Consider the following 22,803-nt stretch of genomic DNA (forward strand, 5'->3'; position numbering starts at 1 on the left):
TACTCTGCTCAGAGAAGTCTATACCGTGAAACACTTAGACTGCTGAATAGGAAAGAACGATGATAAACATTCAGCTAAGACCTTTTTTGTAATTAACAAAACAAACCTTTGGAGGCCATAAGGGTAATAGAGATAAAATGAGAAACTGATTCAGGTGCAGGCAAGTTCCAGAAAGAAAACGAAGTTCTGCTCGTCCTTAAGGGGAAAAAGGGGAAAAATGCATACTGGATAAATCATTGACTATTCGAATGCAGAGTTTTAAAAAAGAAAACAGGAAGTAAAATGGAATCAAGAGAGCATATGCAGGAAATCCTAGCTTTGAGAGTAATTTGAAGAATTGCGTGCAGATAAATTTGAAAATTTTGAGAAATTACTTTTTAAAAGAAATCGAATGACCTCATTCAAGAAGGGGAATGAAAATCAAAACAGACTAATACATGCAAATGGCATTCAGGAAGTTACAGAATCCCAATTAAATACACGGAAACAAAACAGATAAAGAGCAGATGATTTTATGGCTACTTTCCCCACCCCCCCCCCCAAAGGACTAGCAACGCATTGCTATTGGGAGATTAGATTGAGTTCTGTTGACTAGACAACCCAAAATGATAGTGGCTGAAAGAGGTTCATGTCTCTCCCATACAAAAACAGTCCAGATGTAGAAGTCCAGGAAATCCAGAAAGTCCGGGGCCGGTCTGGAAACTCCACAGATTTGCCAGGTTCCTGTTAGCAGCCCTTCCCCCACCGCTGGGATCTAAGCCGGCTACAGCTCCAGCCATCTCACCTGCATTCCAAGCTGTAGGAAGGAGAAGGGAACATGGAAGTAAAGGGCATGCATGCGACAGCTATTTTTGACGTAGCTTCCTAAAACCTACCGTACAACTTTCTGCTTGCGTTGTCTCAGCCAGAACTTAGTCTAAGACCTCACCTAGGGAACTGAGAAATAGCCTCGTTCTTCAAGGCGGCCGGCTAACATTCCGAGATTCTCACGCCAAGGAAGTAAGGGAGATTAGACATTGAGGTAGATGACAACGTCACCACATGCAGATATTAAACTGTTCTAGTTAGTGGATTAAAAAAAAAAAAAAGCCTACAAACTCATTGACATAAAAACTTGACAAAGATACCCCCACAGCCACCAAGGAAATGAAATCTGATAACTGTCTCAGACAGCTATCACAAAATACTACAGGCTGGGTGACTTAAACGGAAAACATCTATTTTTCACACTTCTGGAGGCTGAGAAATCCAAGATCAAGAAGCTGGGCTGATTGGGTTCCAGGTGAGAACCCTCTTCCTTGTTTGCACTGCACAAACCAGACTCACGCTCCGCTTTTGTACCTGGAAAGAGATGACACGAAGGACCCGTGGGCTGTCATGGCTGTAAAAGACTAAGTCAAGGCCATTCACTGAATGCGTGTCAATTTCTGCCTCCAGCCACCCCCAGACTTGGTTGCTTAAAACTGCTACCAATGATTACACTTACAATACACTTTACCTCCACGGGCTGGAGGTTCTTGTAGCCAGGGCTGCAGGTGGCTGAACCCGGTCCTGCCTTCTCCTGTCTCTTTAACACCTGGAGAGTCAGCGGGCCCTGCCTGGTCCGGGATGGGCTCACCCATGAGTCCGGAGGTTGGCAGGCTATTGCCTGGAGTCCCTCCTCCTCTTGGCAGATAAGCTCAGCCTCTTTCACGTGGTTGCTCAGGTTCTGAGAGAACCAAGAGGGGACCAGGTTGCAATGCACCTGGCTCTTTTCAAGCATCTGCTTCGGTGACATTTGTGAAATCACTTGGCCAAGCCCAGATCCAAGGGAGAGACAAATACATTCCACCTCTTGACGGGAGAAGCTTCAACGTTACGAATGCAAAAGCAGACAAACACATGGGATGAGATACATTTGGGGCAAATTTTGCAATCTATCATAAGAAACTTGTGGCTTAAAGTCTCAGCAACTAGGGGTGCCTGGGTGGCTCCATCGGCTAAGCGTCCGACTTCAGCTCAGGTCATGATCTCAGGGTTCCCGGGTTCGAGCCCCGTGTCAGGCTCTCTGCTGACAGCTCAGAGCCTGGAACCTGCTACAGATTCTGTGTCTCCCTCTTTCTCTGCCTCTCCCCCACTCACACTCTGTCTCTCTCTCAACAACAACAAAAAAAAGTGTCAACATTGAAACTAAGGGAGGGAGGGAGGGAGATTCAGACACCCTGAGTCCTTGGCGTGTGGCAGATTCAGGCCTAGCTTCTCCCTGGAGACCAGGTCTATTAGAACTCTCCACATCAGTAATTGCACTCTGTCTGCCCACAGACAGCCTCGGGCCCTGGGCCTCCGTGTCACCTGATCCTCACCCCCCACCTCTCTTAGCCCCGCACCTCATGCCCACCTGTATGGCCAGCCTGCTTCTCCCGACTCCCAGGGAAGGAAAGACTCATCAGGCAGCTGGACGTAGACAAGCGGGAAACTCCAAAGACCTTTCATCCCAATTCCCTTCTTCCTGGAAGTAAGGGAGACAAGGAAGTGTTGTTTAGGAAGGTGTTTGATGAGAATGTTAACGAGCATGCGGTCAAGAGAATCAGTCAGGCTGCTTGAATTTACCCTGAGCGTCTCTGGACAAGTGAAAAGGGTCCCTCCCGTGCTAATCTAGGAGTCAGGCGTCTCTACACTGCAGTGCACAGGCAGGGCTCTCAGTCCTCAGAACTCATTCCGGCATGTCTGGAGGCAGGGGTTCCGGAGACAACGGCCAAGAAAGAATTCTTGAGATGTTTTTGGTGCAAAAAGGTGATTTTATTATAGCACAGGGACAGGACCTGGGGACAGAAAAGAGCTGCCCTAGGATTGTGAGGAGTGACTGATTACATAAGATTTTCTTTCCCATGGAGGTGGGGGTCCCAGGGAAGTGAGTCTACAGGTTTCTGGGGATGGTGTTTTTCTTGTAAATTACTAAGACAGTTGCAAACTGATGAAGAGTCATGTCCCGTGTCCCGCATGACTGTGATCTCTAGCAGTTAACCATTTGTTTTTCCCTTCCCTTTGTTTTTGGGCATCAGGGGCGCCTGAGGAATATCACACAGACCCCACTCCAGAGGAGGCGGTGTAGGGTGTTAGCTTGTGCTCTGCCTTCGTTTCCCTTTGGCTCCCTCATCAGCTCTCCTTCCCACCTGCCTTGCGTCTCAGCCTGTGTCTCTTTTCTCCAATCTGAGGACGGGACTGATTTTTCTTTGACATCTTGGTGCCAATCCTAAATGCCTGCTTTAGTTTACTGGACACCCGGGGTCCATAAAATATATCAAGTGAAGTTTAAAAATAGAAAATTCCACCCTCTATGGGACAGATCTATGTCTGATTTTATTTACAAGAGGATACGTGAGGCCACCTTTCTGGGTCTCCCTTTCCTGGAGAGTAATACGGGGCCATAATCCCAGGCTGTTGTGAGAAGTGCTCAGGTACAGAACACCAGCTGTGTAACACAACAGATTGGGTTTTTCTGTTAATTTAACAATTGCAAAGCACTTTCCTATTGACCTGCTAAAGACGAATTCTTGGACCACCATCATGTAATCTTTGCGGGACCCTGGGTAATTCAACCCCTTCTCTGGGCCTCCATCACTCCAGAAAAAGTCCTAATTCAGTTGTAGAGACGACAAAAAAAAGCATTCACTACTGTGGGGGACTCGGCCCAGATCGGTGGTTCTCAATGCCTGCAGCCCACGGTGTGATCTGGAGAGCTTTTTCCCCGACACACCTAAGCCGGCCTGCCCCGGGCAAATCACAAAGGGATGTGAGCCCGGGGAGCCCAGGCCCAGGGTTGACATCTTGAGCTCCTATAGTGACACTGAAGGGGCCTCTCCCCCGGAGGGATCATTTCTTTGGTCTTACCCAGGTCCCCCCACCCCAGGAGCCACAGGGATGGTGGAGCACCCCCTTCTCTCCTGAGGCCTGTTCCGGGGGAGTTCAAGGTCCCACCCGCCATCACCCCTTCCCCTCGAGCCTGTCGTGTGCGCCACCCGCGGGGCGGGCAGGCGCCCGAGCGCGGCCCGCAGGACCGGCCCCTCCACGCCGGCGCTCCTCGGCGCAGACTCCACCGCCGTCCGGAGCGGGGGAGACCTCGCGAGACCGGATTCCGAGTCCGCGGCCGCGGCGCAGCGTCCGCCCCTCCGAGCCCTGCCCCGCCTCCGGCCGCCGGAGCCCCGCCCACCGCGCCGGCCCCGCCCCCTTCAGCCGCCTGCCGGCGGCTTCTGCAGCCTCGCGGCGCCCTGGGAATCTCCCGGCCGCTCCCGGTTTTCCTCGTTTCCTTCAGTGGGCGAGCGCTCCCGCAAAGGAGCTGATCCTGGGGGAGTCTTCAGGGGATGCAGATGGAGACCCCGGGTCTGAGGCGGGCAGAGCGGAAAGAAGTGAGGCGAGTAAAGAGACCCCCGCAGGGTGGGGTGGGCCGGGAACCACCGACCCCTCCTAGCCTTGTCCTGGCGGGGCTGCAGTCGCCGGGCTTTCCGGAGAAAGCCTGCCAACGGAACAGTACAAAACTACCTGCGCACCCAACCCCCAGATCTTTAAAAGTTAACATCTGACTGTGTTTGCTTCGGATTGTGTTTAGGGAAATAACAGGTGACAGGCTTTTATTAAAAATATGAAAAGGGACTTTACGAAATATTAGATGCAGCGTGACATCATTTAAATGAAGTTTTAAGGACAGGCAGAACCGCATTAAATGCTGTCTTGCTGCGCCCACCAAGTGCATCTAACCTTTTGTCACCCGCTCTTTCCCCCGCGGGGTATTGATTCTGTTTATCTATGTAGATACAAGCAGTTGAGTCCATTGTATTGAAAGAATAAATCGTATGTATTCCTGTGTTCTCTGTAGCTGAACGTTTAGGCTGTTTATTTGCCCTGTGGGGATACTGGTGGAGAGCGGGCAGGCTCTGACGCTGGCATCTCCTGGTGTTTCTAAGATGTTTTTAAGACGCTTCCGTGCTGCTGCGTCTAACCTACCTAAATCCTGACACTGTAGAGTACTTCTCCGCAGTGTGCATAGTTTTTCACCCTCCCAGTGACAGACTCTCAAATTCCAAGTTGTTAGGTGCTGCCAGATACTCTTCCTGGTGGCTTCAGCATCTAGAGTCCTGCACCAGCTGGAGAGTTCTTACGTCCCCTGAAGCCGTCAGCGCTTGCTTCTATCTAGCTTTATAATTTGTGCCAAATAGGGAGTAAAATGACACCTCATTGTGTTACCTGTCCATTTTGAGGAGTTGTAAATCTCTAAATGATTGTTAGCATTTCCGTTTTTTCATCTGTATTCTACCAGATGATACCGTTTGTCGATTTCTCTGTTGAGTCAGTTACATGTTTTTGTTGATTTCTCAGATGTTGATATAGTTTAGCTGTTAACTCTTTTCTTGGTTTTTGATATTTCAAGTATCGTCTCACAAACACGGTAACTGTGTCATAGATTCTTAATTGAACTGGAAGCCTGAAGTTTAACGTAATCAAAAGTATTAATTTAATTCTGATCAATGCCAATGGAATTTCCTTCAAGTATTCATGTGTTTGTTTGTTTGTTTGTTTACTGTTTATTTCAAACCTCAGCGTTTACCCTACACTCTTCGGCATTTAATTTAATTCAACTGGATCCCACCTTTGTAGGCGATGGAGGGTTGGGATCCAGTTTATTTTTGTCATTCAGTGAGTTTTCCCAGCACCATCTACAGACTATCTGTTCTTTCCCCATTGACATGCTTTGCCTCCTTTTCATACGTTCAGCCCCTGTAGCCACCCACCTCTCTCTCCGAGCTCTTATCTTCCGGTGTCTTATATTTCTTCCTCTCTTGCAAACGGGGCCGCAGCTTACATTCTAGTACACATCTCTGTGCATGTGTACAAGAATTTTTCCAGGGCGTATACCAAGAAGGAAAATTGTTGGGTGTTAGGGGATGCACACTTTCAACTGGACTCCGGAATGCCAAGTTGCCATGCGTTTTTTCCCCACATTCCTGCCGTTGAGGGTGTGAAATGATATCTCACTGTTGTTTTAATTTGCATTTACTTGCTTTTTGCAAATTACCTGTCATTTTGTAGTTTCCTCTTCTGCCAGTTGTCTGTTGGTATATCTTTGTCCAGTATTCTTTTGGGTTGTTTTTCTTACCTGGTTAATTTTTAAGAGGTTTTTATGAATTTTGGGTTCTAATTCTTAGTGAGGTAACAAATAGTTTCTATGAGTATATTGTTTGTCCCTTAATTGTGATTAGAATGGATCTTGTCCTCTAGAAAATGTTAATTTCGGAGTGTTCAAGTTAAATACCATATTCCTTAATCATTGTTTGGTTTTGTATCTGATTTAAGAAACTCTGCCCTTCCCCTGCGGTCATAAGTATTCTTATTTTCTACTAAAAATTTCAAAGATTTTCTTTTCTAATCTGTATCTTTATTGGATCTGGAATAGATCCAATAGGAGTAGAACTATAATTTCCTTTTGGTTCTATATGAAAGGCAATTACTCAGCCTGAGTTCTCAGTCTCTCTCCACCAACTTTTAGTGTTACTTCTGCTGTATGCTGTGCGTGGCACCATTTCTGGGCTTTTCTTTTATTGTACTGATTTCCTTGTGTATTTCTGAATCAGAGCTCTCTCCTCCGTTGGGGAAAGTAAATAGTCCTGCCAACGAAAGACACCTCCTCCCCCTCCCCGAAGGTCGGGGCCGCATAAACACACCATCATCAGCAGGGAAGGCTGATGTGGCACGGTTAGAGATTGGACTTCTCACTGTGACCTCACCCAGGATTCAGCTAGTGTAATACTTCCACCCCAGTTGTTCAGCGACTTAGCAGGAGCCTTAATCTGTATAAAAGCCCCGTACGTGTGTGCTTGGTGGGGAGACTGAGGGAGTGAAGCGGGGACAATCCTGTTCTCAGGATCTTCACATCCACGTGGTCTCGGAGGTGGAATCTCATCATGAAGGGTTGCCGTTTTTAGTTTTATTTGTTTAAACGTTAAGTATCTTCTTTAGAAATTAAAGCGTCACTAAGGCTTAACATATAATATGTTTACACCCCCATATGAGTGAGTTTATCTGATAGCTTTTAGGTGATAGATAAACCAGGGCCTTTTGAAAAAAACCAGAATGATGAAATATGGAACGACTGAGCGGCCTCTGTCAGGAAGGGCAACTTTAAAACTATAGGCTAAAATAAAATTTAGAGGTTGTTTTTGATTTTAATTAATCGTGCCATTATTTCTCCTCTTTAATTTCCATGTATATGTATTTATGAGTTGATTATAGTATTTTCAGTGTTTCCTGTGCTTAATTATCCTGGTAATTGTCACCCACCCCATTCCAGCCAAGAATCTACTTAATAAAAAATCAACTTTATTGAGGAATCATTGATACACAACAAAATGCACCTGTATTAATTATATGATATACTAAAATTTATATACCCGTGTAGTTACCGTCATAATCAAGATACAGAATATTTCCATCAACCAGACAGTTTCCATGTGCCCCTTTGTACACAGTCCCCCATCCCCCAGCCAACCACTGATCTGCTTTCTGTTAATAGCTTGGTTTTTCCATTCCGAAGGTTTCATATGAATGGAATTTACATCGTGTGTTCTTGTATCTGCTTTATTTTTCTCCATCTGTTTTTGAGATTCATCCATGTCATTGCACACGTCCCATCTTGTTCCCTTTTATTGCCGTGTGTCATTATATGGATACATGACATTAATTTATCTAGTCACCTGTTGACGGGCGTTTGGGTTGTTTGTAAGCTATGAAATTGTGAAAAAAAACGAGATGTTTGTCTGCAAGTCATGGTGTGGACATGTTTTCATTTCTCTTGGATGGAATCGCTGGGCTGTAGAAGGTGTTTGTTTAACTGTATAAGAACAGCCATACTGTCTTTCCAGAGTGGTCGTGCCATCGTCCCCTTTGTTCCACAATGTGTGGGGGTACTGGTTCCTGCATACCCGTGCTCACACCAGATCAGCGTTTTTAATTTCGGGCATTCTGCCAGGTGTCAAGTGGTGTCTCATTGTGATTTTGACCTTGTATTTCTGTAATAACTAATAATGTTTAGAATCTCTTCATGCACTATGGAAAGTACTATGTGCTACATCTCTTGAAAACTTTTCTTTTTCTTTTTTTTTTTGCATTTTGTCTTCCTGAATGGTAAGTTTCTTTCTATTTTCTGGGTACGAGTCCTCTGCCAGACAGATGTATTACAAATATTTTCTTTCAGTCTGTGGTCTCTCTTTTCATTGTCTTAACTGTTTTTTGAAGGACACAGATTTTTACTTTTAATGAGGTAAAGCTGTCATTTTATCATTAATGGTTCATAGGGTTTTTGTACTTTTTAAGTTTATTTTATTTTGGTGAGTGGTGGGGCAGAGAGAGAGAGAGAGAGGGAGAGAGAGAATCCCAAGCAGGCTCTGCACTGTCACCCTGGAGCCCGACGCGAGCTCACAAACCATGAGATCGTGAGTGACCTGAGCCAAAAGCAGGAGTTGGACACTTAACCGACTGAGCTACCCAGGCGCCCCCTTTTTTTTTTTTCTTTTGTATTTTTAAGAAATCTTTGCCTATCCTGAAGTATTGAAGATTTTCTTCTATGTTTTCTTTTAGAAGTTATGTAATTTTTATTTTTACATTAAGTCTGTGATCCATTTGAAGTGTAAGAGTTAAGAGTTTTTCTCCCCTTCAGGGATATCTAGTGGTTTGAGAACCATTTGTTGAAAAGATTGTTCTTCCCCTATTGACTAGCCTTGGCCCTTTGTCAAAATCAATTGACTGTAGATGTTTGGAACTATTTCCCGGTACTCTGTTCTGTTCCATTGGTCTTTCTGTCTATCCTTCTACAAGTACATATTGACATACTGTCTTGACTACTACAGCTTTTTAATGAAATCTTAAAATTAGAGAGTAGTAAGTCCTTAGACTTTTCTTCTTCTTTTTTTTTAAAGATTGATTTGGCTGTCTCTGGCCCTTGGCATTTCCGTGTGAATTTAGAATCAGATTGCCAGTTTCTCCCCACCCCCCCAAAAGCGCCAGCTGCATTTTTTTATTGGGATTGTATTAAAGCTATTATATCAGTTTGGAGAGAATTGAAGTTTCTCCCATTTATTTAGGTCTTACTGAATTGATGTCAGAGGAGCATAAGGGAACTTTCTGGAGTGACAGAAATATTCTGTATCTTGGTTAGGGAAACAAGGGAACATACATTTGTCAAAACTCATCAAGCGGAACATTTAAATTCTGTGTACTGTATGCAAGGGACTGCAACGAAGTTGATCTAAAAAGTAGTAACAAAAATGACCGACCTCCGTTATTCCACTTTTCTTTCATTCACGTGATTCATAATCATCAGAATCATTTGACTGACCCAGTTCTTTGCTGAAGGTTCTGCGTTGGTTCGTTACTGTCTCACTTACCCAACACTGCCCCAATCCAGGGGTAAATGCTGGCCTCGGTGACATGGCACGACGGGGAGATGGGTGTACGGAGTGACAGCAGAGCATCTGAGTCCGAAACCATTGCATGTTTCCTGCAATCTCTTTCCTCTTTTTTAAAAAAAATTTTTTTAATGTTTATTTATTTTTGAGAGAGAGAGAGACAGAGCACCAGCAGGGGAGGGGAGGGGCAGAGAGAGAGGGAGACACAGAAGCCGAAGCAGGCTCCAGGCTCTGAGCTGTCAGCACAGAGCCCCACCAAGGACTCCAACTCACAGACCGCAAGGTCATGACCTGAGCCGAAGTCGGACGCTTAACCGACTGAGCCACCCAGACGCCGCAGTCTCTTTCCTCTTTTACCTGGACCAGACAGTCGGCTAAAGCCTTGCATCCTTACCTTGTTCCTTTCTGGTCACCGTCCATAATGTCACCTTCTGACAGTCCTCCCCATAGTCTGCCTGGTGCCTCCTCCCCTGAGGCCCCAGGTGCTGAAGATCACCCCCTTTACCATGCGCAAGCCCACGGCGCCTGTGGGGGGCCGGGGTGCGGGAAGGAAACGCCCTCTGCCTGGCCGTGGCCCAGCCTTGACCCACTTGGAACTCTCTGGCAGTGTTGCGTCTTAAGGAGGTCTCTCCTGGGATTGTGGCTGGGTTCATAGTTGGCACCAACCCCCTCCTCACACCGGCCGTCACACACTCCTCCGCTTCTCTCTGTGTTTGCCACTTATCAGGCGCTAGTCTACCCCAGGACCTTGGCCCTATCTGTGGAGAAGACAGAGCCATCCGTTAGGAACTGCACCAGCATGGAATCCGATTGATTTACCGTTCTGTCCTGCTGAAATGCGGGAGACAAGGTGGTGAGAGTTTTGTCTTCACCAGTGGGAGGGCTTTGTTTGTTTTAGGAGCTGGAAGACAGAAACCTAAACTGAGTTCAGCTGATAATGTGTGAGCTGTCGGACTAGCTGTCGCCTGTGTGAATTATGTAATAATCCAAACTATCTCACAAACCTCCAACTCAGTCGAAACCATATTTGAAAACATGAGCGAAAATTACATTTATAACATAGGAGGCCCTTATGTTTTCTTCGGATAACAGAAAAGTATAAGAGAAAAATGCATTTGCTTGGGAACTTTTAATATTTAGCCTAGCAAATCTGGCCAACACAGAAATCTGCTGATTAAATTTTACTAGTAAAGTAAAAACATGCATTTTGGTAAAAAAAAGGGGCTTCTCTGCTATTTTGTTTTTTATACTCATATATAATACATAAGAAATTAAAAAAGCTTGAGGAGAACATTTTATTTCTACTAATAACCATTTTAAAGTTATATGCTAATCTAAGTCATATGTAGCTAATGGCTTCATAAATAAGAAATTCTGATAGAATCATACAGTAATACAATGAAAGCTTTATAAATGTCCATAAGCCATACATATTTCAAGAAACCAATTCTAAGAGCCAGTATCAGGAATATGCTAATTGTAAAATCACATTTGTTTACATACATAAAATACATACATATTTTAGGGCAGCCAAAATCTTCAGTATTTCCTTCTTATAAAGCAGGTGAGTGACTCCATAAGTTTAATCAGACCAGCAGCTTTGAGGAATTGCGTAGAAGAATCAGTGGTTGTTATAAAACAGACAGTAATCTAATAAAAATGTTTGGGGCGCCTGGGTGGCTCAGTCCAAGAGCGTCTAACTCCTGATTTTGGCCCAGGTCACGATCCTGGGGTCATGGGACTGAGCCCCACATCGAGCTGCTCGCTGAGCCTAGAGTTGGTTTGAGATTCTCTCTCTCTCTCTCTGTCTCCCTCTGCCCCTACCCTGCTCACTCTCTAATAAAAAATAATGTTTGAGACAAGCAAGAAACAAATCCGAGTATGTCCTGTGACAAATGATGGAAAATCTACTCACAGATTTAGTTAACAAAATTTAAAAGTTGGGATTTAATGCAGAAAAGTAAATACAGGTCTTCATTTTGTAAGCGGGCCTCCCTGGGCACTTGGGAAGAAACACAGGGTCCCGAGGGCCCGCCCCGTCTGGTCGGCTCCGTGGGCGGCCCTCCGGCAGCCCGCGGCCGCCCTCTGGTGGACCACGCTGGGAACACACAGAAAACCCCCCGTTCCAGCCTCCCTCCCCTCCTTGTGCCAGGGAGTAGGATGCCCGCGCTTGGCCGTCTTGAAGCCCTGCCCCTTGACGTCCTCATGTCACACCCGTTTCGCTTGCGGTCTCGAAGAATCGGCTTACTGTCTCTCGGAGGCCCCCTTTGGCTGCAGACCTCATTCTGAGTTTTACCTTTTGAAAAGGTGCCCCGTGTGCGTCCCGGAGCAGGGTTTTGGCCATGCTGGGTGCGGTGGGGAAGGCCTCTGATACATCGGTGGAGATGTGGGGTGGCCGACGAAGGTGGGCTGGAGGAAGGGGGGTGCCGACGTGGAGGGAAACTTCTGGAAGCTCAGAGGACGGCGATGGAGCAGCATGTACTGAATATACGCGAACGAACGGGTTTTATTGTGCCCCGTGCCGCGGAGAGAGGAGCTCCGCGAGCAGTGGGGGGGCTCCTTCCCTCGGGCAGGCCCCCTCTACTCGCATTACGAGTCCACTGTCAGTCCTAAAGGCAACACTGAGCCCCCCGCCTGGAGGCAGGGCCACCTGGCTCCTCTCGGTGGCGTGGACCACGTGGACCACCAGGCAAGCCCATCGACAGGTTTGATTACTGATAAGCAATACTTTTGAAACGCGGTGAACATTCCAGGATGGCTCCCTTTTGAGGAATATATTGGCCAGCTTCCCTGCCTCTTGGACTGTCAGGCGGGGCGGAAGGAGCCCTGAGACCCCAGGGAGACCAACACCCCTCCCCGGGAGCGGTCTCTCTAATGAGGCAGTAGGGTCTCCAGCTGCGGGACTGTTGTCCCCTCGATTTCTTCCTTGGACTTAAAAATTCAAGACAGTTCTATTTTATGATGATACCAAGGCCCGGATTGGAATCATCCGCGAGGACACTGGCAGTTCATGGACAACATTTTGTGGACGGTTGAAAAGTGAGTTGTGATTTAGTTGGACTAAAAACCTCCCGTGCTTTTGTCTCAAGCTCTTAACCCTCTAGGTGGTGGCTATTTCCTTTTCCCAGGGGGCTTTGGGGCTCCCTCAGGTTCCTGTATAAATCGGCCCTATTACCTTCCAGAACTGCAACTTGTACTCACATTTCCAGGCGTGTGGGGAAGAGAGGGCACTGATGTTTCTGTACCCTCCCCTTCCCCCAACCCCCTGCCCACCTGTGTTTTGAACCTTTGCTCATAGGATCCCAGCCCCCCCCCCCCCCACCTTTGTAGAAGCTGGTGAATGACAACATCAAAGCCACTATGGATCTGAAGTTAGGTAGACTAACCAAGTGACAAACCTTATAAAACTACAAATCACAATAAACGATAAAAGAAATTTTCTTATGAATCAAACGGAAGCCCCGCGATGTTTCAGTGACAGTTGTCCTCATTAGGGAGTCCCACTCTGGGAGTCTGTTGCCACACTGTTTTGACCCAGGGAAGTTCAGTGTGGAGGTCTGAACACGGAGGGAATGACCGAACCCACGAGCCTGCCCCGAGCCTTTCTGCCCTGACCTGAGCGAGAGGAAGCCCGGAAGGAGGGGTTTATGGAGACCTTCCTGTGAAAGTCAAGGCATGTGAATCAATGTTTAATAGCTCTCAGGAAACAATAAGAACACACACACACTCAAAAACAAAATCGTCCCTTCCATTTGTAGTGCTTGCCCATTTCTGTGGTCAAATGACCCCCACTGCGGTTGATTTCAGACTGCGGTGGTGCCCGAGTGTGGAGTTGGGAGGGGGTGCGTCGCAGCACAACGTGTGTTACCACCACACCGATGCAGGACAGGTGAGCAACCCCGGCGCGGGGGGGGGGGGGGGGGGGTGCGTAAGCAGAAGAGTCATCGGGAGACATGAGGGAGCTGTTAATCTTGCCTTTTATATTGTAAGTTTATAGAATTTAATTTTTTTTAATGTTTATTTTTAAAAGAGAGAGAGAGAGTGAGCACGAGCAGGGGAGGAGCAGAGAGAGAGGGAGACAGAATCCGAAGCAGGCTCTGAGCTGTCAGCACAGAGCCTGACGCAGGGCTCGAACCCACGAACGGCAAGATCATGACCTGAGTCGAAGTCGGATGCTTAACGGACTGAGTCACCCAGGGGCTCCTAGAATTTAATTTTTAATAATCAATGCATTCAAACAGCCTGCTCACAAAAGGCCCGCAAGCTTGGCCACAGGCTCTGGTGCGCTGGTCCCCGCCCACCGTCCCTAAGTACCTCTCTGCCCGGAGCCGTATTCCCACTCCGTGTGAACGGCCTACTCCTGGGACGTGGGGACGCTCTTGACTCCCAGGTTGTGGCCAAGAAACCCAAACCTCTGGGACCTTAAGCAGATTGTCAACAACCGATGATGGCCAGGAAGCGCTGGAACAGGTGTCAGAACCCCCACCTCCCGGAAGCTCGCTCCCGGCCTGCGCCGGTTCTGTCCCCCGCATCCTGGTACCCAGAGGGCAGGTTCTTCAGGCAGGTTCTCCTTCGGGGCATCCGATTCCCGAGGCAGCCGCCCTCTGGCGGCTCGGCCTTCGCACTGCAGCTCTTTCCTGGAGGAGGACCCGGAGGAGGACCCCAGGCCAGCCAAGGGGACCCGCAGTGTGAATCCAGCTCTCCTCCCGGGCCGATGCTGGAGGGGGTTTTCAGGTCAGATGAGTTCTGGGGAGAACGAAGCCTTTGTCCCCCTGGTGGATCCCGAGGGAGCCGGCCAGTGATGCAGGAGGTGGAGGGAGCTGAGGACCAAACCTGAGTTTAGCGGGAGCGGCAGTGAGAGCAGGGGCCCAGTGGGACCCCGGACTCCAGCTGACCCTTCCTGGGTCCTGCCTGCCGTGGCCAAGGCTTCCGCACGCGTCCCCGTCCCTAGGCCCCTCTGGGATATCTACTAAAGAACCTACCTGCAGGTGTGGAAAGAGCAGTATATGACTGCAGAAGTATGGGTTGGATGCCTCAGGACCCAGTATTTCCCCCTTTATGTTCTCCTCTACCTCAATCATCCCCTTGGTGACCTCACCCAGGGTCATGGCTTTAAAGGCCATCCATATACCAGTAATGCCCCGATTTAGAGTTCCACCTTAATTCGACTCCGTCCTGCCCCAAACCACTCTCCTCAGAGCCACCAGCCCTCTCCATGGTACTTGCCAAGGGGCTCAGAACTCAGGCCTCCGCCCAGTCCGTCAATTGGGCAGCGGCATTTGAACGTCGCTTGTTAAGTAATCTCATGGACTCAGAATTTCTGACTAAACTCACAACTAAGAGCTGGTTCTTCGAAATAATTCATAAAATGGATAACCCCCAGTGAGATTTATCAAAAAGAAAAGAGACAGGACCCAAATAAAACCACAAAGGAAAGGGGAGAGATCACAACCAACACCTGAGAAATACAAGCAATTATAAGAGAATATTATCAAAAATTATATGCCAACAAACTGGGCCATGGAAGAAATGAACAAATTCCTAGAAACTCACAAACTACCAAAAGTGAAACAGGAAGAAATAGAAAATTTGAACAGACCCATAACCAGGAAAGAAATTGAACCAGTAATCAAAAATCTCCCAACAAATGAGAATCCTGGGCCAGATGGCTTCCCAGGGGATTTGTATCAGACATTTAAAGAAGAGTTAATACCTATTCTCAAATTGTTCCAAAAAATAGAAATGGAAGGAAAACTTCCAAACTCATTTTACGAAGCCAGCATTACCTTGATTCCCAAGTCAGACAAAAACCCTGCTACAGATTACAGGCCAATATCATGGATGCAAAAATTCTCACCAAGATACGAGCAAATTGAATCCAACAGTACATTAAAAGAATTATTCATCATGATCAACTGGGATTTATTCCGGGGCTTACCAGGCTGCTTCAATATTTGCTAATCAATCAACGTGATACACCAAATTAACAAAAGAAAGGATAAGAACCATAAGGTCTTGTTAATAGACGCAGAGAAAGCATTTGACAAAATACAGCATCCATTCTTAATAAAAATCCTCAACAAAGTAGGGACAGAGAGAACATTCCTCAACATCATCAAAAGCCATATAGGAAAGACCCACAGATGATGTCATCCTCAGTGGGGAAAAACTAAGAGTCTTTTTACCCTACAATTAGGAACAAGACAAGGATGTCCACTCTCACCATTACTATTTAACATTGTACTGGAAGTCTTAGTCTCAGAAACTGGACGACAAGAAGAAATAAAACACATCCAAATCAGCAAGGAAGAAGTCAAACCTTCACAATTTGCAGATGACATGGTATTCTATGTAGAACACCTGAAAGACTCTACCCCAAAATTGCTAGAATACATGAATTCAGCAAAGTTGCAGGATATAAAATCAACATACAGAAATCGGTTGCATTTCTATACACCAATAACACAGCAGCAGAAAAAGAAATCAAGACGTTGATCTCATTTGCAATTGCCCCCAACACAACCAGATACCTAAGAATAAACCTAACCAAAGGGGTAAAAGATCTGTACTCTGAGAACTATAGAACATTTATGAAAGAAACTGAAGACACAAAGAAATGGAAAAACATTCCATGCTCATGGATTGGAACAACAAATACTGTTAAAATAGCTATACTACCCAAAGCAATCTACACATGTAATGCAATCCCCATCAAAATACCACCAGCATTTTTCACAGACAGAGCTATCACAAATAATCCTAAAATTTGTATGGAATCCCAAAAGATCTCAAATAGCCAAAGCAATCCTGAAAAAAAAAAAAAAATCGGAGGCATCAGGATTCCGGATTTCAAGCTCGATTATAAACCTACAGTCATCCAGACAGTATGGTGCTGGCACAGAAACAGACACGTGGATCAATGGAACAGAATACAAAGCCCAGAAGCGGACCCACAACGATATGGCCAAGTCCCCTTCGCCAAAGCAGGAAAGAAGATCCATCAGAAAAAAAGTCTCTTCAACAAATGGTGGTGGAAAAACTGAACAGCAAAACACGCAGAAGACTGAAACTAGACCACTTTCTTACACCACACACAAAATATATTCAAAAGATCTAAATGTAAGACAGGAAGCCATCAACCTCTTCGAGGAGAATAAGGCAGCAACCTCTTTGACGTTGGCTGGAGCGATTGTACACATCGCCAGAGGCAAGGGCAACGTCAAGATCAAAAAGCTTCCAGGGGCGCCTGGGTGGCCCAAGTTGGTTAGACATCCGCTCTGGATTTCGGCTCAGGTCATGATCTCACAGTTCGTGGGTTGGAACCCTGCGTCGGGCTCTCCGCTGACCGTGTGGAACCAGCTTGGGATTCTCTCTCTCCCTGTCTCTCTCTGCGCTTGCCCCACTTGTGCTTGTACTTGCTCTCAAATAAACACGCTTAAAAAAAAAAAAAGATAAAAAGCTTCTGCACAGCAAAGGAAACAATCAACAAAACTAAAAGGCAGCCTACAGAATGGGACAAAGATATTTGCAGATGACATATCTGATAAAGGGTTAGTATCCAAAATCTATAAAGGACGTAGCAGACTCCACACCCAAAAAACAAATAACCCAGTGAAGAAATGGGCAGAAGACACAAACAGACACTTCTCCAAAGAAGACATCCAGATGGCCAACAGATACATGAAAAGATGCTCAACATCACTCATCATCAGGGAAATACAAAGCAAAACCACACTGAGATACCACCTCACACCAGTCAGAGTGGCTAAAATTAAGGACTCGGGAAACAACAGATGTTGGCAAGGATGTAGAGAAAGGGGAACACTTTTGTACTGGTGGTGGGAATGCAAACTGGTGCAGCTGCTCTGGAGAACAGTATGGAGGTTCTTCAACAAGTTAAAAATAGAACTACCCTACAATCCAGCAATTGCCTTACTAGGTATTTATCCAGAGGATACAAAAATACAGATTGGGAGGGGTACCTGCACCCTGGTGTTTACAGCAGCATTATCAACAATAGCCAAACTATGGAGAGAGCCCAAATGCCCACTGACTGACGGATAAAGAAGATGTGGCATATAAATACAAAGGAATATTGCTTAGCCATCAGAAAGAAGTCTTGCCTTTTGCAACGAGCTAGAGTGGATTAGCTAACCGAAATAAGTCAGGGAGAGACAAATACCATATGATTTCTCATATATGTGGAATTTTAAAAACAAAACAGATGAACATATCAGAGGGGGAAACAAAAGAGAGAGGGGGAAACAAACTATAAGAGACTCAAAGATAGAAAACAAACAGGTTAATGGAGGGAGGAGGGCGGGGGCTGGGCTAGATGGGTGATGGGTACTAAGGAGGGAACCTGTTGGAATGAGCACTGGGTGTTGTATGGAAGCGATGAATCAATGAATTCTACTCCTGAAAACTATATTGCAATGTATGTTAAGTAGAATTTCAATAAAAATTTGAAAAGAGAAAATATATATTTATACTTATATACATTTCTATATATTAAAATCTGAAAGCTATCAAATTTTCTTAAAAAAGTAGAAGAGTTGAAGGTATCATTTAAATATAATGGAGATACCAAAAATTAACAAATATTATCTGAAAGGACAAACAACAGCTTAATTAAAACCAAGAATTAAAAAGTGATTTCTGCTAAATTAGTTAAGTTTACTTTGGAAATTCTCAGCAAATGCAGTACAAAAAAAGGAAATACAATGCTTGGTATTGACATTGAGGAAAAAAAAACAAACGGTAAGATTATTTTGCAGAGGACTAGGAAAAACTCAAGGAGCCCTAATTTAAAGAGTAAAGAGAGATAGAATTATAGAAACTGGTAAATTCATTGGCCACAACATATCAAAACATTTCTTCCTTCCTAGCAGTAAGACCTAAAAAGCCTTCCATTCGCAACAGAAATAAGCATACAAATCGGGAATAAAGGTACAGGACTTATATGGAGATCAATAAAAAATTAGAATACATAAATAGATCCCATTATTTAATACTTTAATAACAAGGACATTTCAGTTTTGTGGTAGAAATGGACGGATTATTTAATAAATGGCGTTAGGACAACTGGTCATTATCTGGAAGAATGTAAACTCAATTCTATCTTGAACAACATAAAATTCTAGATGGATCAGAGACTAAATATTTTTTAAGAAAAAAATTCTTTGAAGAAAACCTAGGCTGCTGAATGAATAATGGTGGGGTAGGGTTCAGTCTCTTAACCAAAATGGAAATCTAGAAGCTACAAAAGAAAAAGATATGCTTCTAACTAAAACATTTAATATTCCAGATTTTATATACAGATCTCCTTTTATAGAATACATATAAATGGAAAACACATCATAAACAAACTATGGGAAACAATGCCAGAATTAGAAAACTATCTGCAACACAGGTGATAAGAAGGTTCCTGTCTCTCCTATATAAAAAAACAGAATGGGGCAAGAGACACAAACTGCCCGATGAAAAAAAGTGAGCAAAGGGACAAGTAGACATTCTCTGAAAAGCGTATTCAAATGACTAATAAACCTAAAGGAAGGATGCACTAGTGACTATAATAATGCAAATCAAAAGGACAATGTGAAATAATTTTATACCCGTTAGACTGGCAGAAATTGTGACCACACCTTGACAGCTGGAATGGATGAGGGGAGCTATTTTCAGGATAGGTCAGCACCAACCCAGACATCAAATACACTCTAATCTAGCAATTTCGGTGTTGGAACTCGGTTGCACCAGGGTCAGTACTGGTAAATGGAAACCGTGTCAAAGCTTATCAATAGGAAACGGGTGAATAGTTTGTTACGTGAAGGACCTTTAAAAAAAAGGTTTGACTAAAGGGGATTTTTGAGAAGTTTTGGTAAAAAAGTTGCAACGTATATAATAACACCGTTTTGTAAATAACCCTGGCCGAAGACCAAAATGAACAGTCGCCTGTGGAGGACGGGTGCTTGTAAAAGAGTTCAAAGAAAGCACAAACCAATTTGAGGGAGGAGCGCAAATGTGGAGCGCCTGTTTGGCCGACTACGGGATAGTGGGAGCCCAGCAAGCCAGTGCAAAAAGGAAAAGGATCATCTGAAAAACAGAATTCGTATGGGCACGCGTAAAAAGAAGTCTTTACGGAGCTGTGTTAAATAGTAACCCTGGCTCCTGCTGTTTTCTCCTCGGGTGTGAAAGGCGGGATTGACATCTGAATCCCAGAATTAACTTAGAAAAACCTTTACAAAGGGGCAATTCTGCGAAAGTGTTCACTACTTACTATGGTATATAGCACCGCCAGAATGGACAACCCTGCGCGCAGGGAAACACCATGTAGTTAGGCTACAGAGTGGCTTTTCCAAAATCCAGCCAGGGCAGCTTCGTTTCCTAGATACAGACAAGCCCGATGAGGGCTTTTGGGCTTATGGCTCTCAAATTCCATTGCAGCCAAGCCCCTTGGTCGTGACCTCGGCCAGAAACTCGCCCGCAGCTCGCCCCACGCTGAAGCGCCCGCAAGACCGACCTGCGCTTCCAGAGCTCGGGCGTCTCGGCGCCGCGGGAGGCGTGCAAGGCCTACCCGGCGGGGCTCCTAGGGCTCCTCGAGGACACCGGCCTGCGCGCCATCCACGCCAGGGCGTCTCCGTCCTGCCCCGTCCTGCCGGAGGACGTCCAGCTGGCGTGCCGCGGGTGCGGAGGGCGTGGCCAAGCCCTGGGTTGCACCGATTGCCCGGATAAGGCCTTCTCCAGGGAACCCATTTTGGAAAAGGCCGCTTTCGCACTATTGTCCACACCACGTCCCTGCTTTGAACTCAACCAGGAAAACCGAGTAGTCGTGGCACACGCTTCCAACCCGGACCACGGCGGGGCTGTCACGCCCCAGACAGTTCACGTGGATGACGGACCAGCTTGGGGTGTGGAACTTCGTGACAGGGACGCCAAGTTCCCCGCGTACTTCTGGTACTGCGCGGGAACCTCGGGTACAACACAGTGCTAGGGAAGGGGCTCTCAAACCGCCCCACTTGAAGCCCCAGAACCCTAGTCTCAAGGACAAGGGCCTAGCTCCCCGTAGCGAGAACTCCACCGTAAGGGACTGAGCGCGGGGCAGAAGTTGGCGGAGACCCTGGCAAGAAGGCAGAAATCCCGCGTAGAAGCCCAAGGACACACGTACTAAAGCTCTTTCCCCGGAGTAGGTTGGTGGCTCTTAAAAGAGCCGTTGGGTTATTGGAAGACGCTTCCAACTGGAACCTTTACTTCTTCTTGGGCGCTGCTTTTTTGGGCTTGGCAGCGGTCTTTGGCTTGGTCACCTTCGCCTTGGCCGCTTTGGGCTTCACAGCCTTGGCTTTGGCAGGGCTCTTGGCTACTTTCTTAGGCTTCACGACCTTGGGCTTCTTGGGACTCTTGGAGGGCTTCTTGGTTACAGCAGGCTTCTTGGCCTTTTTCGGGGTCTTGACGGCTTTTTTAACAGCCGCCGTGACCTTTTTGGGCTTCTTAGAGGCGCCCGTCACCTTGGCTTTCGCCACCTTTGTGGGGTTGGCCTTGGCCTCCCCAGGGGAGGCCTTCTTGTTGAGCTTGAAGGAGCCCGAGGCGCCGGTGCCCTTGGTCTGCACCAGGGTGCCCTTGCTCACCAGGCTCTTGAGGCCCAGCTTGATGCGGCTGTTGTTCTTCTCCACGTCGTAGCCGGCGGCCGCCAGCGCCTTCTTGAGCGCGGCCAGGGACACGCCGCTGCGCTCCTTGGAGGAGGACACGGCTTGCACGATCAGCTCGGACACAGAAGGGCCCGCGGGCTTCTTCTTGGCGGCGGCGGCTTTCGCGGGTCGCTTGGCCTTCTTGCCCGGCGCGGGCTTCTCGGGGGGAGTGGAGGCGGCCGGCGCGGGCGGCGCGGTCTCGGACATGCTGCGAGGGAGGCGGGCAGAGCCAACTGCAGGGACCTGACGGGACAGGAAGACGCCGGAGACGGCGGCGCCGCGTATTTATAGGGCGGGGCCGCGCTGTGATTGGTGGTCGCCCCGCTCGCCTCTCGCCTCGGAGCGCCGCCTCTCCGCCGGGTCCCTCTAGCCAGCCGCGCGCGCGGGCGCGCGCGGGCCCCAGGCCGCCACCCCGGCCGCTTCGGGCACGGAAACTCGGGCGGGGAGGGGCCGGGCTCTGCGGCCCCCGGACCTCAGCGCGGACCGCAAAACCGACCTCATCTCGGGGGGCGGAGGGAGAGCTGTTTGTAAACGGGGCCCAAATTCCTGTTGTAAACAGGAATCCAAGGAGCTTCAGCTGGGTGTTGTCAGGGGCGCCTGTTTCTAATTAGTAAACGTGAAAGGTGGCGTCTTGAGTGGCGGGAGGGAGAGAGGAAAGCGGGGTGTGCTTGGGTTGGGGGTGTGTGTGTGAATGGGTGGAGGCCTCGTCTTGCAGGTTCGGGACCAGCTCTCATCAGTGCCGTGGCCTTGCCGGCAACGCCGAAGACTGATACGCCTGCACCGGGCCTTTTGTGAATTTCGGTCAGAGGAGTGTCGTGGGAAACCACCAGAACTCACGCGGCAGTTAACACGCAAGCTGCACGTGCAGAAAACAATATACAAGTGTGATTGCAACTTATTTTTACAATCCAATGCGCTGCACGAATTCCCGATGCCTTTTCATCCTTCCCACGTAACCCCAACCAGCGGCTGTTCCCCTTTACCTATCACCTGTTCCCTGTCAGTATGTCGCATTCACCAAAGACTTCTGAAGCTCAAAATCAGACAAGGGAGGGGCATCAAATAAGCGCCGGGAGGACTGTGGGGGCTTAGGGTTCCTTGTGTGAAAGCGAGAGGACACAACTGCTTAGAGGGATCTTCCTTTCGCTTCCTTGTGGCTGTAAGGAGCATTGAAAAGTATCAACACCGCTAAAGCGATTTCACATCGTGCAGAAACATGAAAGAACAAAATGCCTCTCACGAGAGGCTCTGGGCAGTCGCCTGGCGGCCGGGAGAAGACAGTGGCGTCTCATTCCCGCGCTGCGCGGCAGAGGTTCTCAAACAAGTCCGCGCGGGCCTGGGTAACCCGAGCCTCCCTGCTTCCCGCCAACCACAGAGGGGCTGGTTGCCAGCTTACCGCCAATAATATGATGTTCCCACGTCCATCTTCCCTACCTTTCTCAACCGTTTCCCATTTTCCAGGGTCCAGGTTTTCAAAACTCAACACGTAATTTCTAACAATTTGGAAGGGAACGATCCGAAGCTAAGCCTTTGAAGGATAGTCGATGACACTAACAGGTACACAACCTTTCTCCAAGAACGGAAGGTTTCGTATGTGAAACAGTTTTTGAAAATCAAGCTTTTCTTAGTATAATAAGTGAGGAATCTAATTAAACGCAGGTGTGTAAAAGAAAATGCTGGATTCAGGA

At 47.2% G+C, this 22,803-nt stretch overlaps 2 protein-coding genes and 2 long non-coding RNA genes across 7 annotated transcripts in view; 1 reads left to right on the forward strand and 3 right to left on the reverse strand.

Annotated features, from left to right (window-relative positions):
- Positions 1-22,803, forward strand: part of LOC106989350 (histone H2B type 1-A) — a 340,681-nt gene that overhangs the window by 192,882 nt on the left and 124,996 nt on the right. The gene's annotated exons all lie outside the window — the stretch shown is intronic.
- Positions 535-4,132, reverse strand: LOC106988090 (uncharacterized). Of its 4 annotated transcripts, XR_008298786.1 has the most exons (4): positions 3,999-4,132; positions 2,590-3,614; positions 2,378-2,488; positions 1,195-1,341 (listed from the first exon to the last, which is right to left on the reverse strand). It is a non-coding gene; the product is annotated as an uncharacterized LOC106988090 (long non-coding RNA). The 4 variants fall into 4 exon arrangements; XR_001432291.3 differs by lacking the exons at positions 1,195-1,341; positions 3,999-4,132 and adding an exon at positions 535-796 and having other exon boundaries at positions 2,590-3,986; XR_008298787.1 differs by lacking the exon at positions 3,999-4,132 and having other exon boundaries at positions 2,378-2,484; positions 2,590-3,979.
- Positions 8,112-13,954, reverse strand: LOC113593869 (uncharacterized). The gene is made up of 2 exons (XR_003414230.2): positions 13,749-13,954; positions 8,112-13,093 (listed from the first exon to the last, which is right to left on the reverse strand). It is a non-coding gene; the product is annotated as an uncharacterized LOC113593869 (long non-coding RNA).
- Positions 20,452-21,393, reverse strand: H1-1 (H1.1 linker histone, cluster member). Its single transcript, XM_053223239.1, has one exon. The coding sequence runs from the start codon at positions 21,320-21,322 to the stop codon at positions 20,678-20,680; it is 645 nt and encodes a 214-aa protein (XP_053079214.1). The 5' UTR covers positions 21,323-21,393; the 3' UTR covers positions 20,452-20,677.

Source organism: Acinonyx jubatus, chromosome B2 (genome assembly GCF_027475565.1).
Source record: "Acinonyx jubatus isolate Ajub_Pintada_27869175 chromosome B2, VMU_Ajub_asm_v1.0, whole genome shotgun sequence".
NCBI lineage: Eukaryota > Metazoa > Chordata > Mammalia > Carnivora > Felidae > Acinonyx > Acinonyx jubatus.